The sequence below is a fragment of the Acanthisitta chloris genome, unplaced genomic scaffold (assembly GCF_000695815.1).
Source record: "Acanthisitta chloris isolate BGI_N310 unplaced genomic scaffold, ASM69581v1 scaffold8379, whole genome shotgun sequence".
NCBI lineage: Eukaryota > Metazoa > Chordata > Aves > Passeriformes > Acanthisittidae > Acanthisitta > Acanthisitta chloris.
Genome location: NW_008693035.1, coordinates 54446 through 81319, shown reverse-complemented (window position 1 = coordinate 81319; position 26874 = coordinate 54446). Strand labels below are relative to the sequence as shown.

Below are 26874 nucleotides of genomic sequence, written 5' to 3'. Positions count from 1 at the left end.
AACCTCATTTAGAAGAAACACTAAAGTCAGTCTTGCAGAGAATTCTAGGTCCTGCCCTGATTTTCTGTTCTTTACTTTCACATACCACCATCCTGTTCTTGTTTCAGCTATTTTAAGTCCCTTGTGTCTGGTAGAAGTTCATACTTAATTTTCTGGATACCAAGATTCCTATGTGCATTTTAGACTGCTCCCTGCATGAGATGAGACACCACTATATAACTTGTTGATAAGCAAATTTTTTCATAATTCTCCTTATAAATATTTCTGATAATAAATAGCATAGCAATAAAATAAATATAAAATTAATAAAAATGCATTATCTGTCTTTAAACACAGAAACAAAGACATGGCTTAACAATAATGAACAGTAAAAATTTATTTTCTTGTTGATTCCACCCAGAGTTTTAAAACAAAAATGCAGGTTTGATTCCCTTTAACTTGCCACCTCAAGCTTTTGAATTAAACAATCCATATAAAGCAACTTAATGAACAAAATTTATATCTGAAATTATTATAAATAAATTGTTGCATAAAAAACCTGGAAGAAAACAGACATATTTGAACCAAGAAATCAAAAAATTATTTGTCTTTTTATATATTCAGCAGAGAAAAAAAATATTCTGTTCAGTGACTACCACTTGTTTCTAGGGTATCTCTGCAACCAAATAAAACTCCTCTTTCATCCACATTAGCACCATTCGACTCATTTGGCATCATGTCTGTTATGTGCAAATAAAACTCTGCAACCAGCAGCTCTTGAAAGATGAGACTTTGACACCAACAGCTTCAAACATTAAATTCCACTTGCTGAAATCCTATATCCAATTTTAAACCTGACCCAGACACAATCTCTAGCTTGAATGGCAAAAGTATTTTAAAAAAAAATATGCAGGAGAAATAACAGACAACATCTTTTCATACAATGTGTAATTAAATGATGGGACTTCACTGCCTCAGATCACCACTGAGTTTAAAAACACAGAAAAACTCCCTCTGAAGAGTTACCAACAAAAAAAATCTGTAAGGGATAATACCTCTTGTATTTCAGGTTTTAAGACGAAATGGATATAAATGAAGAAAGAAACAATTTTGCTAGGATAGATTTTCTACTATGCATTGTGCTGTCATACACCATCTCCTGCAGCAATTGGTAATGAATTTTTAGGGGACAGACTGTGGGGTGAGTGGGCTGAGTCAGCCTAAAAATCTGTATTCATCACCATACAACCTTTATATTCCAATTCTCTGTTAAACAGTTATCTTCAATGAACACGGAAATTATTCCCATACGTTTCAGAAAGTTCAGTGATTTGTATCACATAATAGGAAATAGATCAGCATTTTATGTTTACATGCAGTTCTTGTCTGACATTGACCTGTTGAATTATTTGTTTATGATCTTGCAAAAAATCCGAAAATTATAAATGGGCAGTGTGCCAGATATCGGCTTAGGAGGACATAAAAATTTCTTTGTTCAAAGTTAAAGAAACTTTTTCCAGCTTGCTGCAGCTTGTTGTAATTTAGCTTTGAGCCAGTTATTAAACAAGACAATAATATTATAATGGAAATTGTTTAATATACATCATTAATAGTAAGTGCCTGCTTTCATTGAAGTAAAAAAAATGTGTGCTATGAGCAGTTTTGAAATGAATATTTGATTCCAAAGTTCCCTTGTGCATTTAATGACATGCTAATTTACATTTTAATTACTTCCTAAGAAATCAAAGCATTTGTTGACAGAAGAACATAATGTCAACTTCACGGTGCACTGTTGGTGGATAGTTAATGAACTTAATTAGATAATTAGTGATGTTAATTATCCTTCTATTATGAAGATAAACATGTTACACAAATGATGCACTTTTCAAAGAAATATCATTATATGTTTGCTTGTTTTAACTCAGTTAACTTGAAAACCTCATAAAAGACAACTGAGTGAATGGTAAAAAAAAGATTTAAGTAATAATTGTGATCCTGTTTCAAATATTTTTGTTTTCTTCATTTCACCTAACACGCTAAGCTGAGCTTGCCCCTCCTTCATCTCAAATTAGCAAGCTAAATTTTTGTTTAGCAAGCTAAGGTTTTTGTTCGACCCTGCTCTTCTCCTCTTCACTACCTTGCATACTTCCCCACCTTAAACAACTACTCTCTGATGCAGTGGCCTTACTATTGTTTGAAAACTCAAGCTCATCAGCATCAGCCTTCATTTTACAGTCAGTTATTGAAAGATGCTATAAAAAATGGAGGAAAGAAGCAGCTACTACTTGAAGGCACTGATCCACTATTTAGCTCTGGGTTCAGCTGCTAGTGTAGTGTTGCCATTAACATCTTGGGTGATAATGGCCAAGGCTCTATTAAATCATGTCTGTCAACTTGAGATAAAGTTTCTTTCTTACAGAAGTCAAAGTTCACTAACACACAGCATTTAGAGCTAACACTAGGGATGATCTTCTGTGCCTAGACAAGAGCCTTGGAATAAATCATTACACTTCCAGTTCAACATCAAACACTTTTGCTTGAAAAGCCTTACTTAAAACTACCCTCAAATACACAGACTTTTGCATAGATATCTCAGCCAAGAATTTGTGAGTATAATCTGCATATATTCATTTAAAACAGGTCATTTCTCCCTCTTCCCCAAAACCTGTAAACATGGCTGCAAAAACATGAAGCAAGACTGAATGCCAGGAGCAAGTGGACCCCCTGTGGTCTTTCCTGACAGAATCATGCAAACTGAGAGCCCTGACACAGACAGGGCTAATTCCACATTTGTGATGCAGCTATTATTCACACTGGGTAAGTCCTAGCACTGTACAATGCTCATTAAAAAACTCCTCTAAGTGTTGATGTAGAGATTGACATTTCCAGCACAAAAGGAATTTAATGTAGTAATTGTGGAGTCCCACTGAAGACAATGGAAATGTTATGTTTAAATACTTCTCAAAATACAATGCATTATTGCCATAGGTGAATCACTAAATATACTAGATATAATAGCCATCTGTATCTTAAGGATGGCTGTGAAATTTGAAAAAAATTTCCTGTACCAACAACACTTTTAGCTGCTGACCTAAGAGAAGCCTGGTGAATAAACACATAGGAAAACTAAAATAAATCCCCCCAAAATAAAATCCTGTAAATCTGAAGTTAAAGAAATTCCAAAGACTTTAACACATTATTTGAAACATGCCTCAGTCTTTCTCAGACTTTAAAAGAAACATTAACTTCTAGAAGAGATCTGAGAGGCTGACTGTCTTCCTCTTGAGAATTTAACTCTAGAGGCAGGACTCAACAAACAACTTGCAGTGGAGTTTGCACAAGAGACATTTGCTATCACTTCAGTCAAGGGTGTATCTGTTTTTAGGAAACTATGCAGAATTTTGGTGGCCCTTGGTCATATCACTGTCCTCTTGCTCAGTGATAAGATGAGGACACACAACTCACTTATCTAAATGAGTTAATGAACTTGCAGTATCTTTTGATCAGGTACATCAAGACTATTCAGCCATCACTATAAATGAATAAAATATCACATTGTAAAAAAATAGGAAGAATTTTTGAAAAGAACTGAAGTAGCTTGTGTCTAACAGAGATTTATGTCTCAGGTCTTTTCTTGGAGCTCCACAGAGAAAAAGGTGACTCTCACTGACATTGATGCAGTTACCATTTACAGATTTACTGTGGGTTTGAGTCTGCCTGTTCCTTACAAAAGTGAGCACAAGAGATAAGCTCTTACTAACAAGCCAACAAAACAAAAATTAATCACTCCCAGTCAAGCCCAGCTTAGCACTTAGTATTTTCTGGTTTGTAGAGCTAAACCATTAATTGCCTTATTTTCTGATAGCTCTGCAGTGACCTTGCATACACTAAGGGTAGCAGAGTATAAACCAAGCTATCCATCAAACTACTAAAAACCCCTTACAGTTCAAAGGCTGCATTCTCCCATCACTTAACTGGCAGAAATTCTTTTGCAAAGAGTGACAAGGCAGCACAAAGGTGGTCAGATATTGTATCTCCAGCTGTCTTCACTAGTGTATGCTTGCTGACCAAAATCCTATCATAAAGTTTCTGAGTTTGTAATTATAAATTCTGAGGTCTCTGTTAACCTCTTGATTCCGAAGTCTGGCATTAAGAACACCTTTTCTATTTAATTCTTTCAAGTTATATGGACCTCTGGCGTAGGGGATTATAATGAACCAGACCAGTAGAGGACAGGCATGATCAGGGCTCCTGTGAAACTCAGGAGGCTCTGCATTTCTTGTAAAGAATAACAACCCTATCTACAGCTCTGACGCAGGGTGTCTTACAGGAGTTAGGAGTATGCTGATTGCAACCTTGCTCGGGCACTCATCCTAAGGAAAAACCTCAGGACACTGCATGGTAGAAGCTGTTGACTGTTTTACAGTTTACTGAAGTTCAGCTGTTACAGTGGTCCTTTGCTGCTCTTGCAGTTTGTTGAATATATCAAAACCAATCAGTCATCGCTAACCTAAAAATTAAACACAAATCCTAGATTTTGACCGCAAAACTTGAGAGGAAGGGAGGAGAAAGAAGAGAAGAAGGGAGGAGAAAGAGCAAGAGATCAAAAGGCTCACTATGAAACACAAAAGTCAGTGATTTGGAAACATTTGGCACTGTATTCAGAGTCTTACAGACCCTCCTTGCTGACAAATTTACCCAAGTCTGTCACCTGTAAGCATCAAACAATCTGACTTTGTACAGTGCTCCTCTTGCTCCTGCATGTCTACACAGCCTTCTGAGAAAGTACAGAATAGCAGCTATGAGAGCAGATCATTGCCATTCTATTACCAGAAACGTGATTACACTCTCCTTTCTAAATTATCATGCCTGCCAGACAAAGCCCTGAGCAAAGCATGAGATAGCACAGTGTAGAAAACACAGATGCATTTGGTTGCTAAGTCTGACATTTGCCACCAAATAGCAGGAAATTGGCTCTGCTGACGATGGAGAACGTAAGTGAAAGTACAGCAGAAACATGGGGCCTGATCCTTTGCTGGAGTGAATAGTTTGAATTTTGCTGGGTTTTTTTCCAGATTGAGGACTGGGCCACCAAAGCACTCTTGCTATCTTGTAAATAACAGCAGGGAAAAAGTTGATGGTTTCAAGAGGAGTGTTTTGAGCTTGTCTGTTTTAATCTGCAGCAAAAGCTACTTCTGCTTCAACTTCTTGGTTGATTTTTCAGTCAATAAAGGAATAAAATTACTAACCCAGTAACCAGCCCATTTCTTCTTTCTATATGGGCAAAGCTCTGAAATCCTGGCTGAACTTCTCAGTAAGTTTTGCTCAGTTCGGAATAACCATGCTTAGCTCTCAGTAAATGCAAATATTTTTATCTTACTATGGTATTTAAAGTCTTTGACCCTCACTGTGTAGTTCATACTGTTACTTTTCCTTTAATCAGCATGTTTCAATCAAGTGCCTATTGCTGTAGGACACACATCCATAACTAGCAGTAGTGAAGACAGGGCCAATATCTAAAGATCACTTTCCCAAGTGAATACAGAAGTCACCTGAGACACAGAAAATTATACAAACTTACATTACAGCACCTTTTAAGTAAGTGACTACCAAAGGCATCAAAAAATGAGTGGGAAGCACAAATACCATTTACTTTTAATATAAATTTTAATGTAACTTTAAAATCTAAATGTATGAAAGAAAAGGAGCAAATAAACTTTATTCCTCTTTGATTTCACGTCTCTAAAAAGTGCATAAAGCTCTGAAAGACAGGCTGGAGGGAGAATGGGGGAGAAAAGAGTAGAGAACATTTGGAACTATAGGTTTGTATCTCACTGAGAAGAACAATTTATCAGAGCTATGGAGCTGTCAGTACTTGACATGATAAGGAATAACACCAAATGAGTAATGTTTCCTCCAAACCCAGCTCCTTTAATTACAAGCCGCCTCCTTGCAGAAGAGAGACAGAAGATGTAGAAACACCAATTTCATGCACTTGTGCCTGAATAATGTCTCCGTGCTGCCTTTTCCAGATGGCAACCTTTTCACTGGAGGAACTAATGATGTGGGCATATTTAGGGAAAAACCAATAACGGAGTCTTTAACCTTCAACAGCAAAAAGCATGTTGTACAAAATGTTCCTTGGGATACATTTACAAATATCAATTACATTGCTCACTGAGGTGTAATCAGCTGTAATAATCAAAATTAATTTTAAAAAATAATTAAACAGACCCCAGGGCAAATAGTCGATGCTCTTGTAGTATGACATCACAGTATACATATGTACCTGAGAAGAACTTGCTCACTCTCTAAGCAGCAAAGTGATTTTAAGGAATGAGAAGGATGCTGTGGCATGCTACGAAAACACTTGCAGCTCAGTAAGGTACTATCAGGCACATTAACTGGGTATCATAGCCTTTCTGGTCAACACACCTGGAAGTGAACCAAGCATCATGGGGCATAAAGCTGCAATCTACTACAGCTTGAGGTAGAGGGTTAAGACCTCCTAAAGTGATTCTGTAACAGACACATATTCTCCTCAGCAGGAGAAAGAAGACCTTAATATGTTGAGCACTGCAATAACACAAGCTTGGTCTAAAGCTCTGAATATTCTGTCAATGTACTTCTGCCCTGCCATATAGCTAGTTACTCTAGCCCTAACACACTCACACAGGTAACATCTACCTGGTGCTTTGTATTTGTATTTTTGACAAATGCCCAGCAAACCCATGGAAATTGCCCTCTCTCTCAGCAAAAGAGGAACTTATACATGGAAAAGGTAGTTCAGCTGCATTGCTGACAATAGGAATTATGCATACCCTCCAAACCTATCCACAGATTATATAACACTTGTTTCCTTATCCCTAGGGGCTAAACTAAAACTTGGACCACTAATACTTCACATAGAGTAGAACATGAAAGAACAGTACTATGATAATACCTGATGCTTTTTACTAGTTCAGTGTCTGAAGGACAAGGTTTACATAAGTGATGTAAGTCAAAAGCAGCAGTAAAGTCAGTATTTACTCACCTTGCTCTGCCCCAAGCAGAGCCCTGTAAGCACAAACATACATGGGCTGCTTAGGTTTTTCCTTTCAAGTGCAATACTTAGGCCTTATGCGATAAGGTAAGGCTGCCAACAGAAGTTCTTCAGGTTGCTATTTCTTAGTGATTATTTACAGCAGTTAAGAAAAGGAACCTTAACTGCAATAGGCATACAGTTTACAATGGAACATGCCAACCAATAGACATACCCAGAAGCCTCCCAAATCCAGGCAAACTCTCCAGAGCTACATAAAAGGCACACCAGTGACTGAGCCAGAAAAGACAAAGAGCAAAAGTTACCTCTGACTTGCATGTCGTTTCCTTTGTGTTTCGGCCAGATGAGAGCCTAATAGCTGAAGAGAGGTTTTCACTCCACGAATTGTGCTTGCTTTGTGACAGGCCTGACCCTGCTTTATTCTGCAGAAGCTTCTTTTCAGATGCTGTGGGCCAGAACAGACAAAAAAGCTCATAAGACTTGAAGTTGAGCCTGTGGGAAGATAGAGAGATTGTATTACGCAAGATACAACAACATGGCAGTGACTCACTCCAGATGGATTGTTCTTCTGTTTATAAGAGAAGAATTAGCACATCTCAAGTTTTTATTTAAAAGCCAAACAGAGGTCTGCCATAGATTGGTTTCATTACACAGACATGAACTTTGAATCACTGCAGCACGACACACTTTTAAATTTTCCTATGGGATACAATCATCTAAGGAGATTTCTTTTTCTTGCAAGTGATTAGAGAAGGGCTGGGGTATGACGCAGAAAGTAATCACAGGCCTGAATGAGAGAAACTGACAATCTGCTTTATCTAGGAGGTGATGTGCTGAGGAAGGGTATAACCAAGGAACTAGGGGCTTTCCATCAAGCACTCCATTTACTGTAATGTCTTTGCTTACTACGAGTGTTCCATAAAAGAACAGAGACCTATCAAGTGTTGCCAAGCTTTTGTCATAATTTCTTCCCATAAAGGAGTGATCTCCGTTATCTTCATGTCCCTTTCATTGTCATTTCCTTTCACAGAAAGATCCATCTTGTAAGTGTCCTCCAGAGCCTGTCTCCTCTGAGAAATAAGCTGCTTCCAGATGATTTCTACTGTTCTCAGAATCTCCTGACGGACTAGGAAACAAACAAAACTACAAATGGAGAATCATTTTTTTTTGGTAACGAGTCAAACAACAGATAAAGCAAGAGCATCTAATTTGGAACAGATCTGATCTAGAGTAACTGCTGTAGTCAGTGGAGTTGTTCCTTTTCTGTCTACTGCCTCCACAGGTTCTAAGCCAGACTAGATAGCCTAATACAGAAAACAGCAGGACATTTCCTTTACAATATTACAGGTAGAAGTGACAGATGAATCTGTTTTCTGCCTTGGAAAACCACCTCATCAGAATTTTGATGATGTTATCGTACATGGAATGCTAAAGCACATAAAGGACATGTCTTTATATTGCCAAACATTATTAGAGATGGTGGGGTGAAGGTAACCAAGCCATGAAACAATTTGACACAGCAGGAGGATGCTCTACAAGGAAGTGCTGAGCTGTTTTGGTGTAGTTCTCTTCAAACCAGACTTACTTGGTTGCATCATAACCAAGCCAATAGGTATTAACAAATAAAAAAATAGCACTGTTTTGCTGTAGGATTCAGCTGACAGGATCCACATTGAATTAAACCCAAAATTTTTCCCATGTTACTCTTACAAGAGAAAACGTTTTTTCCTGTGTATAATAGACAGACATAAGCTCTGTACAAGCCTTGAAAAAAAAAAGAAATAGAACTACAAATAGTATGTATGTGGCCACTGACACTGGCCAGAACATGGGGGAGAGATCACCAAACTGATATCCATTACCCCTGAGGATGCTAGGTGTGACTTTTGAATAAAAAGGCATGATGCAAACACAAGTCCTTTTTTTAGCACAACTTCCCTTTCTCTGCCTACAGTGCCTATATACTGAAGAGGAAATAAGTAGCACTTGCACAAGCTGCTCTGATAACTGCCTAGGTCAGGCACTTTCCTGCTCTGTAAGCCACAGGCAACATGTGCCATAAATTACCATCATCTGGAGTAGGCAGGCTGCCCTTTTCATCTTCACTGGGTGCAAGGAAAATTTGGTGATAAGAAGCCAGCTTTGGTTTTGCATCCACCCCAAAACCTTCTGAACAGCTGTGACAAAGAAAAGAAAAAAAAAAAGGAGGGCATGTGAGGAAACCAGACTTAGAACAAACTGAGAACAGTGAAAAAACTACAGGTGTTTCTACACATCCACTCCTATTTCATTCATTTAGTAGATCAGTATTTTCAGGCTCGAGGGTTTATGCCAATCACATAATTCTGCAGAATTCACAGGAAGTGAGAATTAAACCAATGCCAGTCTGGTTTTCAAAGTCAAGGAGCAGCCATCAAGATCCTATGGTTCACTCTGTTGTACATGCCTTATCCCTGCACTTCTTACTGCACTTATATCTACCATTCATCTCAATTAGCTAGAACACAGGGCTGTACTGATGTAGCCAGTCTGCTTCCAGCTGTCTTGCACCTCCCCTGGGCATCTTGTATGTCATCTCTTTGCTCTGAATTTCTTCACTAGAGATATCTGCCATTACATGGGAAGCACTGTCTTGCCATGCCCTGCACCTGAGCTGCTTACTCTAAGTTTTTTGCATCCATTATTGTTCATTCAGTTTATAAAGCACTCAGCATAAAAAGCTGCAAACTTCAACACCATGATACTAGTATCATATAGATGTGATTATAATTGAGAACATCACCACGGCCAAAATGAGTTAGCTCTGCTTTGGGAGTGGGGGACGTGTCAGATAATCTACCAGTCAGTAGGCAAAAGACAATACTTATAATAAATACAACAAGTTCAGTTAAGACATCCAGACAATCTGGACTTGATCACAGCACTACTGTCAATAATAGCAGAATGAGTCACTAGTAACATACTGAGTTCTTTCAGCTGCAAACTGGCCCTACTACCTGGGAAAGTCAAATTTCTTGGGCATGCAAAGCTGCCATTTTTATTTCTGATTTTCTTCTGATACCACAAATCTGATTCTCTGGATTTGCTATGTTGTGCTTTTGGATAACACAAACACTTCTGCAATTTATTTTTTTAAAAAATGTTTCTGTTCTTACTACATACAAGCAATCCACACACTATCTCAATAGCTTTGGCCTGGAAATTATTATCTGACTGGAATAAGAACAACCAAGAAAAGACCTCAGTAAGTGCAGCTCATTTCTGATGTGATACTGTATTAATGGATTCAATTCAGACCATCTAAGCAGTACAGAACATTTTCATGGAAACAAGAAACATCATTATAGTGAATAATGGCCAATATTTGCTTTTTTCACAAACCTAAGTTTCCATAATAATTCCCCAGCTTACATTAGCAATAATATACCTGATACATCATCATCATCTGTAAGAAGAGCAAGCAGAGTGGGTATGGATGTTCTAACCCTACCCAAGTCAATGGCCAAACTCCCAACTGCAATGCAACCAGGACTTTGCAGCTCAGATCCAAGTAACAACAACAGAACAATTCACAAGATCCATGCACACTTTTATATATGTTTTAAATGTACCCACACACGAATAGCTGCCAGATCAGAAATATATTAACCCATGCAGATGTCTCGGAGAACAGCTACCTGCATGCTCATGGAGTGATTCTAGCCCACATCCCAGGAAGACTTCCAGATTCTCAATTTACTGATGGGCTTATGAACCAGCTTCACTGCAATCAGCTCAAGCTGGTTAACCGGTTACTACTCCAAAGTGAGTAGGCTGGTGGAAATGTGGGATCCAGCTCAATCTCAGCTTCTAGTGATTCCCTGCAATCAGTATTGCCCAAGTCCTGTGAAATCTCCCCCACCTCACTCCCTGCCATAGATACAGCACAGAGATGTAAACAAAAGTTATACTGAGATGAACATTTGTACCTGCCCGAGTTCAGTTGGCAAAGGCAATGCATTAGGCAGATGACAAAATTATTATTTGAGTTGTAAGCTGCAAAAATAATCTGCCAGTGTTCCTGCAGGACATTGAGAGTGTTCAGGACATTAAACTGTTCAGACAGTGACTGTTGTGGTCTGGATAAGCAGTATAGGATGGCTCTGTTTAAACAGCTGTACAGGGTACTGAGGAAAACTTCCTTTGGAGAAACAGAGCTTTCTAAGACCTGTGAAAACACAAAACAGCAGAGAACTTGGCGTGCTCAAAACTTTCTCCCCAAGGATCCACTCCTCCCACTTCATTAAGCTGTGGCAAACTTATTTCAGCAAAATTCCCCTGAATTACCTGATAGATACAAATTCAGCTTTTCTGTATTTCTGCTGAAGTTTCAAGAATTGTGGAAGAGATTAATTCATTCCTGTTCAGCAACATGAACATGGCAAACAGACAGTGGCAGAAAGAGTTAACTATCCCTTCCTTACCGAGCACCATCTATCTCTGATTATCATTTAGAGCCACTATGTGCTCATGCAAGAAAACAGGAATAATAAAAATCACCAATTCACCATCTTCTTGAGAACTTCAGTGTCATGACCTCAGTGTGAAACAGTATGTTGCTAACAGTTGGAAAAAAAAATTAAGATCATGTCACTCACCCACATAATCTGTTTGGCTATGAAGATCAGGATTTGCTTGGGGTCAGCAGCAAATGTTCTGCTGCTCAGCTTCTCAATCAGCTTCTGAGCAAAATAAGCAATATTTATCATGGATACAGGTGCAGCTGATTCTGAAGTACCTTGAAGATCACTACTTCCTGGAGAGGACACAAAAGGGTTGATTATTTCAAAATAAGCTGAATTTAAAAAAAAATGTGATAAGTAAAGTTGTCAGAGCTGAGAAGGAACAGTCTCACGCCACAATGTCTCAGAGTTGGGATGTGCCTAAGAAAAATCTAGGTCTAGAAGAAACACCTTACTCAGACTGGAAATGACAGTTCTGTCTTAAGGATGGAACCAAATAATGTAAAGAAGGACCGGTGCAACTGATGATTCAGATAGTAGAGCAGCAACAACTAAGTTATTGGGGTTGTTTCCAGAAGCACTCAAGGATAAATCTTGGTTTCTTTCTAGGTAGTAACTTTTTAATATTCAGAATCTGTTCTCAAAAAGAGAGAAAAAAGTGAAAAGCCTCTCTAGATAAACTGATAAAACTACAGTAATTTATGCAACCTAGCCTACAGCAAGAGAGAACTTCTGGGTATTGTTTCCAAACCTTTCTAGCAATTACACCTGCCTGCTAAATACCAGCTAGTTAACAATCTGATTCTCACCACTCACTTCTTGGTCTTGTTTTCCCCTCGCCTTGGCTGGTAACATGGAAGACATCCATAGCAGACAGCAAAACTTTTGTCTGAAAGTGTCTCTTCTGTTCACTGGTGGCATCTTCTGGAGAAGCCTATATAGTGGGAGTAAACAAATTAGCACAGCAGGAAAAGAGACAGGAAATCAGACTCAAATTCACTTTCAGCAAGGTTGAATGTGTGGACAGCTACTGGGCAACAGATGAGATGGCAGAATTTCATACCCCAGTTGGGAAAACTGGAAATCTTACATAGGACTACACCCTCTAGCTGATACCCAGCACAGTTGCCCTCTGCACACTGAAGAGAAACAAGGTTTTGCAAAGGGCCAAAATGTAGGTTCACAGGTGTTTCCCAAGAGGTCCTGTCCTCAAGAAACTTCAGCTGCATTTAGCAGGTTCAGGGAACTGTTTCTCCACAAGATGACTTAATTCATTACAATTTCAGTCAAGCTTACGTTCATTACTATTTGGTTTACTAAGCTAAGTCTGTATCAGAACTCACATTTGGGATACCTGGGACTATTGACAATTTGGAGCTGTAGCCTAAGTTTTTCACTTTCCCTTTCTTCAAACTATTCTGACTCTTTCCAGTGTTTTGAGTGGTTGAAATCCATAACCCAAACTCAGCTGCTACAGACTGTATTAACCTGTGCCTAAAGTGGAGGCAGGGTTTTTTTCTTTTGTTTATTTGAGAACTGAGAGAAAACTGCTACCTCAAAAATTGGTACACAGAATACTCCATGTGAAATTTTCTGTTCTTAACAAATTCAAGGGCTGCTCTAATGACAGGCAGGTATTACTAAGGAAAAGGGAATTCTTTCATGCCTTTCTTCAATATTAAACATTGCCTGGAAAATGCCTCTTCTGTTGTCTAGGGGCAGCATTTTCTTAGTTCATGTTAATGCAGAGGAGGCAGAAAAGTCCTTTCCTTTCACCACTGTATGCACATTTTTTTTACTAGGCCACTAGCAGGATACCTCCTGTCCTTCCACCCCCAGTTCAAGGTAGAGTAGCAAAGCCTGATAATAGGAGAAACCTCAAGAAGCAGCTCAAGTGGATGCCCCTGTTTGTTTGCTGGGACATTAAGAAGACTGTCCATCAGGAGGACTCGCACGAAATCCCACACTTGTTTCTTGGCAGGGTGTGGCAGGAATTGGAGAGAGGAGGCATCAACACAGCCTTTCCCTTCAGCAATGGCTGGACCATCAGGAGTCAAAAGGTCTTCAGACCCTCCCTGTGGAAGCAGACAGCAATACATTTTAATTCCTACTCTCCTTGAAATTGATTTTTTTTCTCGTGGTAATCAATTTCCTATCTGAAGGGCTTGTGCTGGCTCATATACACGTACCTTGTGTGGTCCTGAATGGAAAGCAACCATAGCCAAAGTTCTCAAGAAGTCAGGACAGTGCCACACAGGGTCCTGAATGTAACTGTGATAGATCAAACACATAAACTGGATAACGTTCCCTGGATAGGCAATCTCCCAGGAAGCTTCTGTATCTGCAATAGGCTGAACAGACAAAAGTGCATCTGGTCAAGGCATCATTCCTCTCATTCGTATAAGCTCATCTCTGCTCCTCTCTAGGTATTCCTAAGCAACTAAGCAAACATGACATGGCCATGGAAAAGTCAGGCAAGTCACAAACAGCCAACCCCCAGCTTGTAGACTGAAGATGTACCCAACCAGTCATATCCTCATCAACAAGAATGAAAAAAAAAAAAGAATACTGTTGTGGGTAAAATCCATCTCTGTATTCAGAAGTTCTTAAACATGAATTCATCACATCATGTGTGACATAACCAGGCCAATAGCTGTTCTGACCCTTTGAAGTCCATGCCCACTGTACTACTCAGCACTACCCTGTGAGGGCAGGGGAGGACTAGGGATTATAGGCAAAGATCCCTACTGACATCTGTCATGCTTGAGCAGTTTATTCTGCCATTCACACTGGACTGTCCTTGCGACAGAACACTTACTTTGTCCACAGTGAATCTAACCATTTCCAGCAGTAAAACAGCTGCCTCTGAACACAGCCCAGTTTTGAGGACATTCTCTGTAAGGTGGTGCTGCAAGATCCACTGCAACATAGACTCAAGATCTTTCTACAGAGGAGAAGAGATATTTCAAGAAGAGATGAGAATTATATATGATACACATCAAGAACAATACCTGTTCTCTCCAATCAGAAAAAAACAAACCCAACACATCTTCACCTCCAGCAGCTTGTCCCTCTCCTATTCAATGTGTAACATTTGGCACCTGCATGAACAAGTTTGTTCCAAACACAAATTTTCTCAAATCAAAGTTGACTTACTTCATTTAAAAAATACGAATGACTAATTTTTATTATCACAAAAAGCAAGTAGAGTTAACTTGCCTTAGAATCCTCTCACAGAAAAGGCCATAAAATGCTCAAGTAGTAAAGCAATAGCAACTTCAGGTGCTTGTCTACAATTTTTTTTCATACCTTGACTGCTTCAGGTGGTTCAGCCTGTGGAGATGCCAGAAAGAGCTCTGCCACAAGCAAGTAGATCTCAGGGATGTGGACATGATCAGTCAGACATCTTTGCAACACAGAAAACCCAAAAATCAAGAAGTAGCCATTGTCAGGCCCTGGAGGATAAGTTTTTAAATTATCTTGAAAGGAAAAGAAAAGGAAAACACATATTAAGAAGTGTCTAAATTGAATGTCATATCAGAAGAAAAATTAGTGACACAACTTTATCCTCATTTGTCTCTGTCTCAGGCTACTCAGTACTCTGCTAGGCTGCAATATTGACAGTTCAAAAAACTTCCTCAGACTAACAGGTAATAATCTATCCCACTATCACTTCTGTTACATGAGATTCTTCCTGAATTCTTCTCCTTCCTTTCCCCTCCCTTTCTCAGAACCACAGGTCTAATTATCAAAAAGGAAGGAGAACAAATCTTAAAGAAACAAAAGGTTTCAGAGCAGACACTGACATCGGAACATTTCACAGGCTTATCAACTTGAGTTTGTGCAACTCAAAAAGGCCCATCTCCCTGCAAGTGCTAATCAGAATTGCTAACTGTCATCCAAAGGAGAAGCAATGCTGTCCACTCTTCAGCACATAAATGCTGAAGTACCAGGACGAGCTTGCCCTAGAAGGTAATTTCAAATCTTAGTCTACTGAGAGCAGCGGGAATTCTCCTACCATGTACTTCAATGATCTTCTATCACCAAGCTGGATCAAGGGAGTGTTTTGGGAGCATTAAAGCAACACATACCCATTAGAATACTCGACCCTGCAGAGCTGTTTTCCAGCCAGCGCCCAGCCACTATCCCCTCCTTGAATTTGTTCAGCAGCAAACGATTGTGGAGGAAGCACAGAAGTAGCTTGATTCCTAGCACAACTGTGCTAGAGTGCAGGTAGCTCTGTGTGAACAGCAGAAACCAGTCTGGCCCCAGTGCCAAAAATGTCTTTTCCTGTTCCCTAGGACAAACAGACAATGAAAATACATGATGGAAAACAGAAAGGGGGTATAATTTAAAATTATCTCGAAGTGATTTAGAAGTTTCAAGCTTCTGAAGAAAAAAATGTGATTAAAGGTGTAGCACAACACAGAATTACAAAGATTTAACAACAGACTCATCCACACAATTGAAGTCACTTAATTCCCACTAAATCCAGCCTTATACTACTATTAGACAAAAAAAGTTAACAAAGATGAATCTCCTTCTGAGAGTGTCAGTAAGTGAGGTAAACTACATCACAGACTAGGTCATTCAACCCATGGAATCCAAAAGTTTAGTTTTAATTTTGAAGTCCAAGGTGTGTTAACTAATGAAAGTGCACAGTTGCAGCACCCAGCACTATGAAATCTGCCTATCAGTCATACAAAGTAGAACTATAGTAACTGCATGCTCATGGTTACAATAGAGAGGTGCTAGTAAACTCACATTACATTGAACTGATTTTCAAAGACAGCTGGGATTTCTTCAACCCTTGCAATGCAGAAGAAATACTAATATCCAAGTTCTTCCTTCACAACATTTTCTAAAAACATTAAACTTTTTCCAAAATGGGTACCAGATGTATGATCAGATCACACAGCTGTGTGAATGCCAGATAAATCACTGACAAAAAGGTAGCTCTGAATCCTGAAACTTACCTATACCTTCCTAAATTGTTCTACTTACTCAGAGGACAGATGAAGTTTGTCTGAGTGCATTACATCTAACAGCATCTTCAGTAACTGGTTTCGAAGCCAGATTGTCTTTCCAGATGTTTGGCTTAAGGCTACAAATATCAGAAAGTAATAAAGAGTAATGAAGAGACAAAACACATGTTCCATTGCTTTGATGAACAACCTTGTTTGCACCAAATTAGCCCAGTGGAAGTACTTATATCAGTTTTTTGTAGAGTAAAAAGATGCAGACATCAGATTTTAGGCACAGAAATTCCTGCTAATATCAGAAACAATCAGTGTTTACATTGTTAAAGTCCTCACTTTAAAGTTATTTAAAACTCATCCAGACTACATGTTGAACAATATCCCACAGGAATATCCCAATCTCAGGTCAACTGCAGAGGGAAATGTAAACAGGCAATCTTGTATTGCCCAGCTGTGATGTCTCCCCATATAAACTAGAGTTAACAGCATCTCCTTAATATGATCTATTGTTTAGAGTTGCAATAACCTATATAGCCTCAACTAGAAAGATCACAATGAAAGATCCAACTGACTGAACATTCCCCTACATGAACCTAATATAAATACACAAATATTTTAGAAGGTGCAGAGCTTCACATTATTTGCTACAACTGTAAGTGTAGCAAAGTGTTCACAGAAAATCCAGGATGCACAGTGGAATTTTATTCCTTGTAACAGCCCAGTAGGTTAGCTTGGGGGAAATTTCAATTTAATGTTCTTCATCTCTGCGTATATGTGTGAAATCTAACACTGTGTATGCTCTGGACAATGCAGCCACAATACTGCTGGCTTATTAGCAGGGAGAGAACAAAACAGGAACTCCCTTATCAGGAGGATTTAACAATAGGTTAGGCCTTCCCAGATATATACACAGTGAAGTTACTGTCACTTCACTATTCTTCATATCAGGCCTTTGTAGCAGTCTAAGTTTTCCCCACAATTTCAGGTCACCTCTGAGTTTTCCCCACAATTTCAAGTTACCTCAATGCAGCCTGATCCTTTCTAGATGAAGTCATTTGACATGTGTCTCTTCCTGCCACTGAAGGCAGAAGCACTATGTTATATTTAGGGTTCACCAGGCCCTAGGGAAGCAGGGAACTACTGTAGCTATATATTAGAACACACACACCAAAGGTAGCTCCTCACCTTCACTGGGCATATCAGCCACACCATCCAGGCATATCTGATTTTCATCCACAGAAGAAGGTTTCAAAGTGTAAACAAGGAACAAGCCAATCCTTGCAGAGAAAGAGGGAAGCAGTTTCAGTCAGCAGAGAGAAAGACATTTATTTAACTATTTTAAGATTACATACAAATTTTAATACTCATTAACACTGGCTGTTAACAACAATCATTGGAAATTCTAGTAGCTGCAGAAACAGGAATGAAAAGTTCATAAACTAGGAATCAAATTAAAAGGCCATCTAGCTACAAATGCAAGTAAAATATACTCCACTATGGAAGAAGTTATCGCTGTCTCTTTATTGTAAAGGTCTTTCATCATAAGGAAGCAATACTAAATTAAGCACCCAGTTCATACAAAATATTTTGAACTGCCCATGGGATTCAGGTATCTCTGTTATCATCACTTGCTTTCCAAACACAGAGGAGAGCAGAGAAACCTCAGCAGGTACTCAGGGAGGAGGACTGGCAACCGCTTTTCACCTGTAGTTTGCTTTAACACATTACCTGGTTCCAAGAATAGAAAGAGTAATGTGACAGAGACGTGAAAGTGCATAACCTCCTCCTGCCCACAAGAAGGGAATTTCTTAAGGGACAGAACACCAGTTGTTCTGCAGGAATGGTCCAGATAGCAATTCCCATTAGATGTATCAAAAATCTGGGACCAGGAGAAACTCCAGCACCTATCAGTGCCACTGAGAGCCTGTTATGGTCTCTGCTGTCCTGCAGCTAGAAGGACAGGGACTGTCTCTGTTCACTCGCGCAGCTCTCATGGGCCTGATGACCAATAAAATTACCATGGAATGACAAATAATGATATTTTAAGAAAAATGCTCATTCACAATGCTTGCAACACAGCAAATTTGACATACTAAATCCACTATTCTCACCTGTATGAAAAAGAATAGGCTAATTCATACAACCCCAGGGTAGGAGTGTACATATAATTAACATATATCACATACATACCAGAATATATATCCACAAAACACCTGGCAAGCAGTAAGTTCACATATAATCTTACTCCACAGTTAACCTTTTGAGGTGCTCATACTCTTCAACAGAACTTAAGGTTTGACTGCAGAGACCACAGGTTTGACATGCAACTCTGATTCTATATTTTATCAAAAACAGAGCTTTAGAAACAGAGCTGCCATCTGTGCAGTGGATTTCCCTGGAGTTAGGTGGCTGTAGACAGCACTATGTGGACCTTCCTCAGTTCACAGGCTACAAGCCAATGCAATTAGGCTGGGGATAAAAAATGAAGCAGTGCTTACATTCTGTGAAGAGCGAACAAGGATTTATATTCTTTGCTTCATGAAATCCTGACTAACACAACAAAAAGGATTTTTATTGGGATATAAGCCAAACCAACAGGACTGGGTACATAGTTCACTGGGGCCAAGTTGTAAGACTACAGTGATAGGGCAAGGTTTTAATGAAACCAAACATTAAGTACAGACTTTGTGTGGTCCCAGTTGTACCAGCAGAACTATTTGTGCCACCACTGTAAGAGTCATCACCCAAACCATCTTCACACAAATAAAAGATGGGACTGAACTTTGGTTTTAAGGCATGAAAAAGTATTTTATCAGAGGGGATCCTGCAGTTGCCAAAGATATGGAGTTCTGCCAAAGCTGAGGTGAGGGAAGCTCTACTATTGGGCTTTCTACAACACAAACAGGAGTACAGCTCATCTGCAATCTGAGGAAAAGCTGTAGACTTGAAGGTTACCTGAGAACATCCCTTGTATTAAAGTATCCTTGCAACAGATGGGAGAGAATAGTGCAGACCACAGTGATCCTGGAGTTACTGATTTCAGGATCATTGAAAAGGAAAACAAGCTTGGGCACCATTTGCACCTGGTAGGCAACTGCAACATTCTGACATCCATCTCTGTAAAAAAGCACAGGGACTATTAAAAGCTTTTACTGGAAAGAATTAAATTTGCTGAGTTTCAGCTAAAAGGATTCTCAGGTTGCACTGATACTTATCACCTTTGGCTTCTAATGTTGCCTTGACAAAATTTCAAACACTGTCAGACAAATTGAACACATGTCAGTGATGGAGATCTGAAGACTTCTTTGTGTATTGTACCCTTCTCCTCTGCCCTCTCCCCCAGAAACTGCTGCATTTTGAGTTCAAAGAAAACGTTATTGAATTTTCAAGCAGCTAGTTGGTGGTAATAAATGCTATTCCTGTAAAACTCAGCAAGGGACACCAGACAGCTCTGCAAAGAGCTTTCTGCTGCCAAAAAAGAGTGAATCCTGCTTTACTCAGCCCCTCTGCCATGCTATGTCTCTTTAGATACATTTTGCTCTAGTCCAGCTGATTAAGAAAGTATACTGTTATAAAAAAGTCTTCCTGTGACATGTTTTTGTTTTAAACACAACTTCAATTATGCATTTTTTTAAATTATTTCATACACAATTCAAACATTCGTATTTCCCCTCCTCAGCACACACTTAAACTTTAATTGTACAGCAGTGGATCCACATGAACCAGGTCACCAGATATCTTTGCCCAGTCTGGCCCCACAGTCATCACAGGGACTGATCAAATCACTAACTCTAGGCTTGAAGAAGCAAAATAGGAAAGCTTCACTTCCAGAGTCCACTGATTCCAACTAGGACTGGACCCTTCATATCCATTTCACAGTTCCAGCTTCAGGTTACATATGAGCTTGTCCCACAGGTTTCTGATTCAAACACTAGTTTGTATACCTGGAGGACTGCAAGATCTCCACAAGATGGGAAAAAAGAGCAAGATCAAGATTTTCTGGTGCTTTCATCCAAAGCTGAAAGACAAAGGAAAGCAGAAGTTTTAACTGCTTTTCTGAGCTGAGAGGACAGTACCTGTGGCAGAGAAACAGTAAAAAGTAGGTCAAGGAGGATAACATCATAAATTCTCAGTGTTTCTGCCACACAAGCTGCAGGCACTGGGAAATCCCTGCCAGCACAGGCAGTTGTTGCTCCAGAGCTAGCCCTGAGGAGCAGCCCCTCTGGGTCTGCAGAAACACTCCTGCAGACCTGGGGAGCTACCATCTCCCCAGGTGTGCCACAGTGTGGAAAAGCACAACACACCACCCCATCCCAAATATTGGATCCAGGAGGAGCTAGGAACAAACCAAACCTCATACTATAAAGCCATCTTTGATACAGCCAAATCCACAAAGTAACATCAGTGGTTTTACCTCAAAGTTGCAGAGAACATACTGGAATGCACTATAATTCTTGATGGCTGAAGATTCAAAGCCAAGTTCAGCTGTGCCCACTAGGGAGAACATTAACTGTAAAATCCTGTGGTTTAACAGCTGTGTCTTCCTCTTTAATAGATAGGTCAACAACTGAAAAAAAGAAGACTGAATAAGTATCTGCTGAGTATAAATCTGTATTTATAAACTAACACATAACACTATTTTTTAATTCAAGATGAATGCAGTTTGCTCAGCTGTAGCAGTCAGATTTCAGTCCAGACATAAAATTTTGTGCAGTAATTGAAAGTTTTTGAAGGAGCTTAACAACTCTGTGGCATTGAGCAGGAATAAAATACATGCCATATTATGTTAAATGGAATTGACAAAAAGAAACATACAAATATAACTATAAATAACCACAGTAGGCATTCTATGCTATCCTTCATGGATGTATTCTAGGTTGCTTGCAAATGGTGTTAATTTAAAAAAGAATTAAGGTTGATCTCTCCAAATGAAAGAAATTTGTGAAACATTGCCAGTTTCTCAACTGAGTCCACCTTTGATTACCTAATGAATTCCTGATACTGTGAGAAAAACATTCAGAAAGACACTACATTTTGAACAGATTGTGAGGGATACACATTGATTTTAAAATACCTATCAAGGCACATTTATTAATTGGGTCTTAAAAAAACCCAAAAGGGTTCAGACATCCAAACAAAGAGCTAAAGCACTCCACGACAATATGATGACCAGTCACACAGAGAGAACATTGTTTAGCATAAAGTCAAAGGAACAGCTCATACACAATGTAAAGGCTGACATTCACCTACAAGAAAGGATTGGGCAAGCAATATCTAAGAAGGATAAATATACTCATGTGAATCGTGATCAATTTATGAACAACTTGCCAGCTGGGAAAATGGAAAGTTGGTAATAAATCATTCATGAAGCCCTAATGTTAAGTCTTGTTTGGAACTTTCTATGTTAAAGAGTCTGTTCCGTAAGAGTTCTCTGCTTAGCCTACACAGCATAAAGTAAATGATACTGAACTGAAACGTCATGCTTGAGCCTTAATCCATCCCATATTACATACATAGAGTTTACATAAAACCAAACTTCAACCTGGACAGCTTTAAGGTTTGAAAGATGAATTTGGGACAGATCTAATCAATGAAATTCAGACAGCACTTATTTATATCAGCACAATTCCTAATACACAGTGAAGACTGAGCTATAGGAATTCATTGTCGGCCCTACACTGGGCAGTCTGTAAAAAGGAATCTTAGGCTGGGTGAGCCAAAGGGAGGAAGAAAACCTGTCTAAGAAGTGGTCTTTTGTGGGAGGGATCAAGTGTATTGGCAAAAGGTGAAGAGTAGGCCATTCAAGTCTGCTTCACTGGCTTATTTAGTTTTTAGGTCATGTCTGACCAAGAAGCATCTGTTCTCACCTTCCCATCCGCAAATATACTCTCATAGAAGTTCCCAGAGATTGTAAGCACCTCTCAAAGATCTCATAACTTTCAGTGTTCCACCCACAACTGCCTATATCCAGGATATGTTTGGTTCATTGCCATTGATAAATTTTGGGATTAAGTTCTCCAAGGGAAAGACTATAACCAGAATGAATGAACAAAAGAGTGTCTACCTGGTATCCATGCATGTGCCTCATCAGTTTTTCACTCAACGGGCTACTGTTCAGGATGGAGTTCAGGACTTTGACAGCTGCATACATGGTGTGGTCATCACAGGCCATAGCAATGAGACCCAGGAGAATGGCAGGGCCTCCAATAAAGTTCAGACTAGTAGCTGCTGGAGAGGACTGGAAGACTCTTACCCCTAGGAAATTACAGTGTTACTCTACCAGGAAGTTACATGGACTAAATCTGTTACTGGAGAGAGAAAAGCTTAACTCTTAAGAAATATTAAGCATTAAGGCATAATGCATTTACCATATTGGCCCACAGCAACTGACCCAATAGTGCGCAAGGAACCTGAGAGGTGTCCAGCAATATTCTTAGCTAGGTATATTGGAGTCGTACTGTCCCTGGAGTTGATCCCAATCTAAAACAGATAAAAGACATTCTCAGAAAAACCTTTGTAGTACTGGGGAGACAAAAAGTAACAAATGCATGCTCTGATATTTCAGATTGTTTTGTTACTTTTAGACAATGAAAACCATCTTCTTTAGTCGTTTGTTAGGACAAATATTCACCCCCCTAGAATATCATACAAATCCACTACTTTCACATGTCAGTAGGCCTGGCATTAGCAAGAATGATAGAATAGTATTTTAAAAGTCCTAATGAAGTCATTAAGAAAACACAGACTGAAACAAATTATGATGAGACCTCAAAACTATGGCTTCTGTTCCTGTTTCAAGAAATGCTTTTAACATTCTGCTCACACTGCCTAATCTATCCCTCTCCACAAATGAAAATTAACCCATGAGTAGAATGAAGTTAAGGAATGAGAAGAAAAGTTTGAAAAAAAAAGTCACTGAAGGTACACAACTAAGACAAAGTTACAAACTTTGCTCTGGGAAACTGATGAGAAACAAGAGAACAAGGGAAGAGACAAGGGAAATTTGTGACCTCTTTGGCAATCAGCCTGCCATCCACTTCATTGTAGGAGGTCTTTATGTCTTGGACTGTAGTGAGAGATGAGCACGTGGCATTGATTCCAAAAGAAATCTTCTCTTCTGCCACCAGAGGTGCAGTATTATGACCACTGTACTGGTCCTCACCTAAAACAAGAGAGATTGTGAACATCTGAAGGAACTTGGCATGCTCAACATGCGAGATGAGAGGCAGAGGAAAAATAACTGGAGGAAATGGAAGTTTAGAAAAGGATTTGATTTTGTCTTAACTATAGTCAGGAAAAAGTCTTCACCCTTTGCAACACAATCCATGGCAGCTTGCCAGCATAAGCACCAACAGCAGATGTGCTTGGCTGTGTCCTCTGGTTAGTGCTTTGTCTAGATTCTACATCCTCTCACAGTATCTCATAAAGCTCAGGAAACTCTGGAATAAAGCCTTCTCTGTCCTCACGATATAAACAAACTTTCTGGGCATAGAAAACATATTAGAGGCCTTCCATGTTGCTGGGATTACTAAGAGCAAGGAGTCATGTGGACAAAGGACAGAGGCAAAAGTTCAGAGCCACCAACTTACAACATGTAGGAAGCTTCTAAAAAGTACCATGTTCATCAGTTTAATGACTGTATGAAATTCTCATGTGCATTTCTTTAAAGAATTTTCTATTCCTGCTCACTCTCGGAAAACCCATATGTAGCTTTATTAGAAAATTACAAATTCAATCTTGTATTTTTGACAATTTCATAGACAGGGAAAACAGTTGATTTATGCAACTATTTACTGGTGGCACAGCCCTTCTTAGGCAAAAAAAAAAAGAAAATTAACTAGAAGTAAATGCCCCAAGACTGTGTCACCTATTTCCCTTCCAGCAGGACATGGGCTTATGGCCAAGCCTGCACACAATTGCTGCTGATTAGTGAGAAGCAATGAGATAGTGGCGAGACAGGACACAATACTGCTGAAACAATTCATACTGCTGTTTGCAACATGGTAATAAATCCATTTTAAGGAATAAATAATAGTTTGGGGGGGGTTGCTTAAACTTTTTTAAAGTCATAATTTCCATTTGACGAGTTCCTTGGGGTCTTTTGATGGAGTAGAGAGAGCAGGAGGAGAACAGGATCATTTCACAATTATGAGACCACATGTTGTATGCTGCTCTGTGATTTCCCTGCATCACTGGAGTCAGATGGCCACAATCCATGATTAGTACTAGGTTCATCTGGAGAGTACTGTGCAGAGAACAAGAACCCCAACTTCATAAAGACTCAATACTGCAAGAATCAAATCCTTCTGACTTCTACTAGTGATGTTTTTATTTTAGAGCTGTAGTTTGACATAATTTCTCTTTCAACAACCCTCTCCCAGGCTTGCCTTGTAGATTTTTTGTGTGTAGACAGACAATATTCTGAAGGAATACTTTCAGCCAGTCTTTTCACTTTGTTTCAGGCTTCAGCATCACCAGGTGAGATTATTCTGCTCTTTTCAAACAAGAGATGGCCATCCCATTTCATCCCAAGCTCTAGTACAGAGGTGAATGCACTACTTGTTGAACAAACAGTAATCAATAACTGAAATGTTTTGTCTGCCTGTTTAATAATTGAAGCTAGTAATACACTTTAGTTAAAAAGCCTCTTTATTAAATGGAATGTAACTCATTCCCCTACCCTTCTTTCCCTGTGCTCTGTCCTACTCTGCAGGCATTTGCAATTAAACTCAGTACTTCTTTTTCTGCCGTGTTTTTTCCCCCTGTAGCACTGTAAAGGCAGAATGTATCAGTTAAAGCTGCTGCTTTAATGTTTGTCCAACAGAAATCAGAATCTAGCAATTCAGGACATGTTATCCCTCTTTACTCTTTCATCTCTGCTGCTTGATTCCTGCCTTTCTTTTTCTTCCCAGTTCACAGTATGTTACAAGATCCTGATGTACAACACTCAGTAATGCAGTTTCCCAGGCTTTCAGAGTGAGCTCTAGACACAGTTGAAACACTAATAGCAGATTATAAGAATATAAAGAGAATTGACCTAACAAACAAATAGTGGTGGATATGAGCAAGATCACATACCTTGAAGCTCTACTGCTTGGAAATTGCTACAGTACTGTGGGCCAAGCTTAATAATCACCTCCATGGTTTCCACAGAGATGGCTTCTTCAAACAAGTGTGTAGGGCCAAGGCGCCAGGTCAAGGAGGACTTCTGTTTCCAGATTCGAGGAGTAGCTATGTACCCATAGACATCAATAAAGGAAGAGGGTTCCATGGAAATACAGCTACCTGGTAAGGGCTGGAAGTACTGCATCTGCAACAGAGGAAGAATTCACTGAGGGAACCCAATACACTCAGAGTGCCTTAAGAACTTGCCCCTGTAAGGCACTGCCTACTGCCTCTTTGCTCACTGGAGTCTCAGTCAGCTGTGCAATGCAATTATCAACTACTGTGTAGAAATTAGACTTTGAGGAGTATCATAAACACAAGAATTTTGGAATGTTTAAGTTTAATTTTTGTTAAAAAAACAGTCAAAATAATTTCAAGTACTGGCAAAGAAAACCCTATCTTGACCCCAGATTTATTTTTCCTGTTCTGAACTTCACAACTCAGACTTCACAAAGACAAGTTACAGACCACACCTTGTACTGGTACCTAGAGAATAACCAGTTTTTGAAGAGTGTAGAATGTCCAAGTGTATTAGTTAGCTTCAGTGACAGCAACACCTTTTAGGAAATAGGACTGTTTATTTTCAGTATCAAAATAAGGATTTTGCTTCCTAAACTGAGTCTGTTATTTTATTTAAATGTGGACAGCTCTAATAGCAAGTAGTTGGAATTTCTTGGTAGAGAGAAACTATGTTGCATTTCAGGGCTTAGCCCTACCTTTAGCAATTTGATGTCAGGATGAGAGAGAGACTCAGCATTTACTGATTTCTGACTACTAAGATGTAGGAGACAGGGCTGGTCAACATCAAGAGACAAGACTTGATACTTGAGTGAACAAATACTAGACTTGATGTAACACAGTAACCCCCTCCCATACCCCCAGCTCCACCAACCAAAACACCTTTTGGTAATGTTAATAACCTTTGTGCATTTCTAACTTCTTAGACAATCTTTTCTTCACTGTACATATCAGGATGCATCATGTCAGAGGCCCCAGCACTGGGACAATCTTTTATTTACCAAAGGCTTCTTTTATTTACATGAGTTGTTTCGCTGTATGTTAAACATGTTTGCTGTGAATTCTTTAATCAATTGCAATGCTTAGGCCTAGTTTTATTGATGAGTTTCAGTCTCATTTGAAGGAAGGCAAATTAAATTAAATTTTCATTCTTGAAATGGATATAGGTCCCAAAAGGCATTTAGAAGAC

The 26874-nt window shown here is 39.2% G+C and overlaps 1 protein-coding gene across 1 annotated transcript in view; it reads right to left on the bottom strand.

Moving 5' to 3' along the window:
- WDFY4 (WDFY family member 4) overlaps positions 1-26874 on the bottom strand; it is a 126601-nt gene that overhangs the window by 66424 nt on the left and 33303 nt on the right. The window contains exons 18-36 of the mRNA XM_009082915.1: positions 25581-25812; positions 23513-23664; positions 22871-22982; positions 22567-22757; positions 20917-21069; positions 20447-20520; positions 19458-19619; positions 17688-17779; positions 16528-16627; positions 15615-15820; positions 14833-15002; positions 14342-14467; positions 13713-13874; positions 12336-12457; positions 11659-11809; positions 10990-11228; positions 9089-9198; positions 7956-8147; positions 7327-7466 (exon numbers count right to left, since the gene is read on the bottom strand). Of these exons, the coding sequence (XP_009081163.1) occupies positions 7327-7466; positions 7956-8147; positions 9089-9198; positions 10990-11228; positions 11659-11809; positions 12336-12457; positions 13713-13874; positions 14342-14467; positions 14833-15002; positions 15615-15820; positions 16528-16627; positions 17688-17779; positions 19458-19619; positions 20447-20520; positions 20917-21069; positions 22567-22757; positions 22871-22982; positions 23513-23664; positions 25581-25812 (2886 nt within the window). The remainder of the gene's footprint in view (positions 1-7326; positions 7467-7955; positions 8148-9088; positions 9199-10989; positions 11229-11658; positions 11810-12335; positions 12458-13712; positions 13875-14341; positions 14468-14832; positions 15003-15614; positions 15821-16527; positions 16628-17687; positions 17780-19457; positions 19620-20446; positions 20521-20916; positions 21070-22566; positions 22758-22870; positions 22983-23512; positions 23665-25580; positions 25813-26874) is intronic.